The sequence below is a fragment of the Acyrthosiphon pisum genome, chromosome A2 (assembly GCF_005508785.2).
Source record: "Acyrthosiphon pisum isolate AL4f chromosome A2, pea_aphid_22Mar2018_4r6ur, whole genome shotgun sequence".
NCBI lineage: Eukaryota > Metazoa > Arthropoda > Insecta > Hemiptera > Aphididae > Acyrthosiphon > Acyrthosiphon pisum.
In genome coordinates, this window is record NC_042495.1 from 93462840 (window position 1) to 93470649 (window position 7810).

The 7810-nt window shown below is 28.4% G+C and overlaps 2 protein-coding genes across 5 annotated transcripts in view; one reads left to right on the forward strand and one right to left on the reverse strand.

Moving 5' to 3' along the window:
• Nucleotides 1-3082, reverse strand: part of LOC100161585 — a 15698-nt gene extending 12616 nt beyond the window's left edge. For 2 of the 4 annotated variants that reach the window (XM_008182717.3, XM_001947938.5), the window contains exon 1: nucleotides 2702-3079. In XM_008182717.3, coding sequence (XP_008180939.1) covers nucleotides 2702-2763 — 62 coding nt within the window. In that variant the 5' untranslated portion in view covers nucleotides 2764-3079. Of the gene's footprint in view, nucleotides 1-2701 lie in introns of all 4 variants that reach the window. The other 2 variants (XM_016802706.2, XM_016802705.2) reach the window with 2 other exon arrangements.
• A 170-nt stretch (nucleotides 3083-3252) lies between these two features.
• On the forward strand, nucleotides 3253-7507 carry LOC100160887 (proteasome alpha 4 subunit-like). The gene is given in 7 exon segments (NM_001161990.2): nucleotides 3253-3447; nucleotides 3570-3612; nucleotides 3696-3858; nucleotides 3927-4093; nucleotides 4158-4288; nucleotides 4358-4481; nucleotides 7207-7507. Coding segments are annotated over 7 exon segments (819 nt in total). The 5' UTR covers nucleotides 3253-3444; the 3' UTR covers nucleotides 7395-7507.
• Nucleotides 7508-7810: the final 303 nt, after the last annotated feature.

Sequence of the window (7810 nt, forward strand, 5' to 3'; positions counted from 1 at the left end):
TTTTAAGTTCAAATTTGGACGAAATTACATATTAATAATATCATGGAATAAATATTTTATTTATTTTGTTGTGATTGTAATGATTGTATAATATTAGTACTTGAAACTTCTAAAGTATACTATTATATATCTATGATAGTACCACGGTTTGTTGTTGATGTATAACGCGTTACCTGATGGATATTGTGATATGATTAATTTTGAATTTATTATTAATACCTATTATAGGTCAATTTTTTTTTAATACTATAGATAAGTATATCTACCTATAATAGGTATGTCAAATACCTAGACTGACAAACCATCTTCGCTCAGAATTGTTTTTCTTATTCAGTGATATTATATCATTGAATTTAAATTTAATACAATCCATTATACAGTGACCCACTTGTAACCTACTGTACAGCAGAGCGACATCCATTTACCCACCTTTTTTTATTTTAATATATATTTTAGAAATATTTATTCTGATATATAGTTAGTGTTAGCCTGGCCATGACTGTCAGACCGCAAACGCGTCCGGGGCACCTAGGCGTATTTGTGTCAAGAGGCCCCGATAGTACTATGAATATTGGATATTAAATTTCATTGTATATAATTAATATACTATAGTCTGTTCAAAATGAGATGATGACCGGGCGGCCAAGTTGTGCGCATGGGCGTGGCTTTGTTCTGTGGCAGCGCCTGACGCATCACCGTAGTGGGGACGGTGTCTGACCATATGTCTGACTGCCGCCCGACAAAAACTGGTCGCTGCCGAGTCATCATCTCATTTTGAACAGACTATATAGAATTAGGTACTAGTTAGTCTGCTTAACTTATATTTCAATGCACGACCACCAAATAAGTAAGATACAATTAATATTTTTCACACTTCTCTGATGTCATACATAAAATTGTATTTTGTATATTTATGGTTTTTATTGCTATTTTGCTAATTTAGGGTTTTAAGTTCTATTTGAGTATATATTCATAATATAGGATTTATAAGAAATTATTACATTATGTTTAAAATAATGATTAACTTGGTAGGGAAATAAATAGACCTTAGCGAATAATATTTCATGTTTTAGCCGCTCTACAACTCTTTGACAGTAAGTGTTTTAATAGAAAAACATTAGAAAAAATTTAATAATCCAGTGTAATTTTCAAGGTAAATACATGAAATTATTTAATTATATTTTATATTTTATATTAAGTAATTTAATATGTTTGTTAACAGATTATAATTCAACCAGTCCAGACAGCCCCTGAGGTCTATGAGCCTAAACATTTTATAAAATTGTAAAATTACATCAAATTTTTTTTCTAATAAACTTATAATTATTTTTCGAGATAAATGCATATTTTCTGATTTTTCATGCAATTCATAGCGCATATTTTGGAGTTTTTAAATGCATATTTAAGACCTAAACATTAACATTTTTAGTGCTACAACTTACAAGCCCTGATAATGATACATAAATATTGAGAAAATATTTTAGATATTTACAGAACATGTAGAATAGGTACATATTGAGATGTGAGGTCTGAATGGGTTCTCTCTGTCTCACAAATATACAGCATAGAAAACTTACATTCATTGTTAGTATTAATATTATTATAAATTGACATAAATTAAATATAAGGTATAAATATTATCTGTACTCTCGTCTGTTTTTTTAAAGTGAGTTATTACTTATTACTTATTAGTAAGCGAACCATTAAAATAACAAAAAAATAAACATACAAAATAATTCACAGCATAAAATCATAATATGTTTAATTTATTATTTTTTTATGATATCTTAACACTTTTGGGCACTGTAGTCTATATCAAAGTATTTACTATAGGTATACATAAAAATGTTAATGTATACCAAGTGTACCACATTTTGTATGTAAATTGTAAGTTATACATGAGTTAATAAATTTGAAATACTACACTATATTTAAGAGTAATAACTAATAAGTAATAGCTAAGTACCTACTCTCAATGATAATTATAGTGGACTGAGATAAAGTAATATCCACGTAGAACAAAATAATTAATTAGGTATATGTTTTATTATTTTTTAACATCAAAAGAGACACACATATTATACCTATTATAATAAAATATGAATATTAGTAAAAGAACTTTGTAAAAATTAACAACAAAGAAGTAAGAACTAAACATTTCAATAACCTTACCTATATCAGTAGAACTATGATTTCAAACTGTACAAAATATGTGTACCTATTGGTATAGTTTAGACGTTTAGTAGTGTAGTCAAATTAAAATTTACTTTTAGAACGTTATAGAAATAACTGGTACAGAAGTTTTAATTATTTTCTATTATTATTAGGCACCTATCTACTACATACCTTCACCTAATATATAAACGCCGAATAGCTCATAAACTTCTTAACAAAACGTAAATACTTCTATGTTCTTTAATTTTAATGCCCAAACATCATGTCATTTTAAAGATAATGAGTGCCCAAATGTTGATGTGGAATAGCAAACAGATTAAAATAACCAATCATGTTGCAATGAAATCTGACGACACAAAATGGATTATGCAAATTCGCTGTTTTACATTCGTAAAACGGAGACAAAAGATACAGGAATTAGGCAGGTCTTTTTGAATATAAGATTTTTTTACGTTTGATACCTAGATGTATCCTGATCTTGGGTAACAATAATATTATAATTAGGTATTTATAATTTGCAACATACCGTTGATCTTGAGATTTAACAGCCGTGGACGAAGCTTTAGGTTCTATTCCTGATTTGGACATGTTTATAGACTCGACATAAACTCAACAAATAATATTATTAATGAAACATAATTATCAATTACAGAAATAATAAAAACAAACATCAGATCACTAACGTATATTATGATAATTAAACCACTGTAATTGATAAAATATCATTTTAAATTAAAAAGAAGTGAAACGTTTAATAAAGTCATCTATAGTAGTCTATAATACTTGACGACAAACAGTTTACCTAGTCAACAGTCTAGTCTATATACGGGTATTTGAATTTCGAACGGTCAAGTATTCAAAACAAACGATGATCGTTAACCACGGAATGAGATAACATGATTTTCTATCCCTTTGCAAAAAGATGAGAAATATAATCACCCGTGTTCTTATTGACGGAACAGGAACTCTTAAATACTAGTACTGCCATCTATCAACGTTGTATGGCGATCTATAGGTTTAATGCATAGACCTATTACTTGGTAAATGAGTGCCATGGTTATTACCACGATTTAAGATAGTACTATCGTAAATCGTTGTTATTACTTATCATGACAAATATAATTTGTCATGTTACTTATAACTATAATTTATTGTTAGTTATTTGTGAATGCACATTGGATTTTCAGATTTTCTTGTCGTTTCGCTTCGCCTTCTATATAGAAAGCATTTCCTCGTTGGACGTGAAAATAGCCACTGCTACTTTTAAAAATGGTAATGAGATATAAAAATATATTTATTAAATGTTAAATAATCTCCTCAACTTTTATTTTTTAAATCTAATAAATTGATAAATAAATAAAAGTATTTTAATTTTCTTATTGCATTTTTTCTAGGCGCGAAGATATGATACAAGAACAACAATTTTTTCTCCTGAAGGTAATATCTAACATTAATAGTTGTTTGTACATTTTTTACATGTAGTGAATCTATGAACTGATGCAGAATATTATTTACTTTAGGACGATTATATCAAGTGGAATATGCTATAGAAGCAATCAGTCATGCTGGAACTTGTTTGGGCATACTTACAAATGATGGTGTTCTCCTTGCAGCTGAAAAACGGAATGTGAACAAACTGCTTGATGAGACTTGTGGCTCAGAGAAAATTTATAAACTTAATGAGTAATTTAACTACTTTTAATCACTTATTTTGAAACTAAAAAGTCTTAACTTTCACACATTTTTCCTAGTGACATGGTTTGCAGTGTAGCTGGTATTACTGCTGATGCTAATGTCTTAGTTAGTGAATTACGTTCTATTTCAGAACGTTATCGTATGCAGTATGGAGATTCTATACCGTGTGAACAGCTGGTTTCGTGGTTGTGTGATGTAAAACAAGCATATACTCAATATGGAGGTATTTATTTTTAAAATAATATATAAAAGACAATTTCTACTTATTGTATTGGAATATTCTATAGGTAAAAGACCATTTGGTGTATCAATATTATACATGGGTTGGGATGCACATTATGGCTTTCAACTGTATCAGTCAGATCCTAGTGGAAATTATTGTGGTTGGAAAGCAACTTGTATTGGAACAAACAGTGCTGTACGTTGTAAACAATTTTAATTTAATTAAACAGCTTATTGTTATTTAATAAATCAAATATTATTATAGGCTGCCATTGCATCATTGAAAACTGAGTATAAAGAAGGACAAATGACTTTAGATGAAGCAAAAAAATTGGCTGTGAAAATTTTATCAAAAACTTTAGACGCCACAAAACTGACAGCTGATAAAGGTATAATATACTGGAAATGTACATTAATTCTCAACAGTTGGAAAAAATCTCTCTGTATTTTTAGAGTTTATCGTAGTACCTACCTCCGCTGGGAGGCCTCTGCAGTCTGTTCAATCTGTCTTTTATTTTTATTTTATTTAGCTTATAATTACCATCAATTGTTCTTATTCTTCTTTTTTGTAACAGATTGACTAAAAACAAATTTTAGAGTTGGACAAAATCTTCTAATTCTTTCACACTCAAAACAAATACAATGAATGTAAATGTGTAGCATAATCTGTAAAAAGGGCTTTCATGAACATAGACTCAATATTTATGTATAGCAACAATAGTACATACAAACGCCTATTTTATAAAATATAATTTTAATTTCAAAACGTAGAAAGGGCGTATACCACACTTTTAACACTGTACATTTTGTACCAAACAAAAATTCGACATATTTTACATAATAAACGTGATAATAATAACAAAATCGTTTAATGTTGAGGTTAATAAGATCTAAATGTCAGTTCATTCCATACAAAATGTGTTGACATAGATTGTGGTTAGCTTTGTAACAATTTTCGCGGTAATATAATAATAATGATAGTGGTATCTACTCGCGTAGGGTCGTTCTTATATCAATTCACTATTCGGATCTCAATCTTCTGACCGACCACATCAAAGTACTAGACTTTATATTATTCGTTTTTTTAAATTATTTGGTCATTAGTCTTATTAAGCTTTAAAACGAGTAATTCAAGAAGTAAGAAGATACTACGACAATTAGTTGCACCTAATACTTCTGTTACACCAGAAGCTAGTTCAAATATTAAAGTGAATGCTCCTGACAACAATGAACTTTTAAGTGAACTTGAGAATTACAATTTTAATTTGGATATTGAAAGTATTGATCAATTTATTATTCTAGACGACATTGTAATTAAATATTATAGTAATAATAGTTTTGTTAATAATAATATTGATAATTTTAACAATTATTATGATACTCATGGGCCAGTTACTTTCGAGTCTAATGTAGAAAACTATCATACTACTACTACTATATCATCTAATGATGAATATTATGTTTTAACTCCTGATAATGAAGAAAGTCTGGAAGTAGATGTTGTTATGCCAGTTTCCCTTACTAATAATAATAACACTGATTGTAATTTAGACAATGATGACAATGTTAATAATTGTATTACTAATCCCATAACAAATAGAAATGTTTTATTCGCTGACAATGGACCAAGTCCAGAAGTGGAAGTTTTTGGGAAAAAAAAGAGAAAGAAAGATGATCGTGTTGTTAATAAATTAAACAGAGAAAAGGGGAAAAGCTATAAAAAAATAAAGCAAGATAACACTTTTGAATTAGTTGCACAAAAGGAAATGAAACCAAATCCTTGTTTAGATAAAAAATGTTTGAATAAGTGTTCCACCATAACTGTGGAGGAGAGGATGGTTATTTTTGTTAGATATTGGAATGAATTAGATCATAATAGAAAAAGGGATTATCTACTTAGTTGTATGCATATGCAGGATGTCAAAAGAAATTATGTTTCCCATGCCAATAACCGATCATGTACTTATAGTTACTCTGTTGCTATTGATAATGACAAATAAAAGTTTGTAGAAAATTTATTCTAAACACATTGAATATATCTGAAAAGCTGCTAAGGTATACTCGAGGAACGCGCCTCGTGGTGTTTTTTCATTAGGGTTCCTAAAACTAGCGCGTAATAATGCTTGGCATATTTCAAATTGATAACAAATATTTTACACTTTTTCAAATTAAACGTTTAGTAAACACGATAATCAACAAATCATACTTCATACTTCAAACATACCTATAATCCTGCTGATCTTACCATTTGTTATATAAAATGTGCAAAAAAACGAGCGCTTTACATTTTTTCTATTCTAGTTTTAAAACCCCTGGTTTGAGACAAAACCGCCATGAAGCTAGTTAGCGCCAAGTCACAATTGCTATGAAACACACTATAGTATCGTAGATATCAGTAAGTTGAATAATGCTATAGACTAGAGATGTTCCGGGTACCTGACAATTACTCGATGGCCAGGTACTCGATATCATATTTAAGACTTGGCTCTTACTCAGTACCCGACGTATTACCTACATTTTTACCCAGCCACTACTCGGTACTCCGCAAAATACTACATTATTACTCTGCTCATATCCAATGGCAAAAACTGATAATCTATTTATAAATATATGCATACCTATAATTAATATAACGAAAAAATCTAAAATTCTAGGGTAATAAATTATAATTTTTTTTGGTACATATTGGAATAACTGAACCGATTTACAATAGCCAGTTGATTATAAACAAATCATGTTTTTCTTCTATGAATTACAAAAATAAATCTTGTGTTTACTGTTTAAAAACTTAAATTATATTATTAATAATTTCTTAATCAGTAATTGTTAGTTGATACTTTAATACTAGTATAAGTAGTGTTAACATTTTTACTCGGCCAATACTCGATATTCGGTTAGTATTAAAATTTTTAGTCAGCCAATACTCGATACCCGGTTAGTATAAACAATTTTATTCGGCCAGTACTTGGTGCCTTAATTAATTTATTAGTCTTTGAACAAACTTTAAAATACCTTCAATTTAATAAGAAGTCACTAATGACACAAATAAATATTAATTATAATATGTAAAAATTACCATTATTAATAATAAATAATTGATATACATTTGTTTAGTGGAAATGGCCACACTTAAACGAGAAAGTAATCAGACCGTTACAAACATACTTGAAAAACATGAAGTGGAGAAACTTATTACTGAATATGAGAAAATGGAAGCTGAAATTGCTGCAGCAAAAGCAGAAGCCAAAGCTAAAGAGAAGAAGGAAAAAGATGCAAAAGAAAAAGATCAGTCATCATCTTAAAATTAAAATTAATTTTTACAATTAAGTATAATATTTAATGAAATTATGAGAATGAATTTGTTGATAAATTTATTATAAATAATATGTAAATTAAAATAACATGATTATTTCTCTAATTATTATTTTTTTTTTTTTACAGACCATTTGCAATCTGATCTAAATAGTTAATACTTAAATACTTAATTTATTATCCGTATTAAAAATAATTATAACAAATCAATGATTTTAAGAAAGCTAACATTGCTATTGAATTCTTCAAAAAAAAAATTGGAGAAATCAGTACTTAGCCATTTTTGTATAAGTTATAGATATATTATATTATATTATTATGGTTTGGGGGTATTAGTAAAACTAATAACTATGCAAACATTAATTTTGCATTAAAAGAGAAACGACGGGTTTTTACAAATAACATT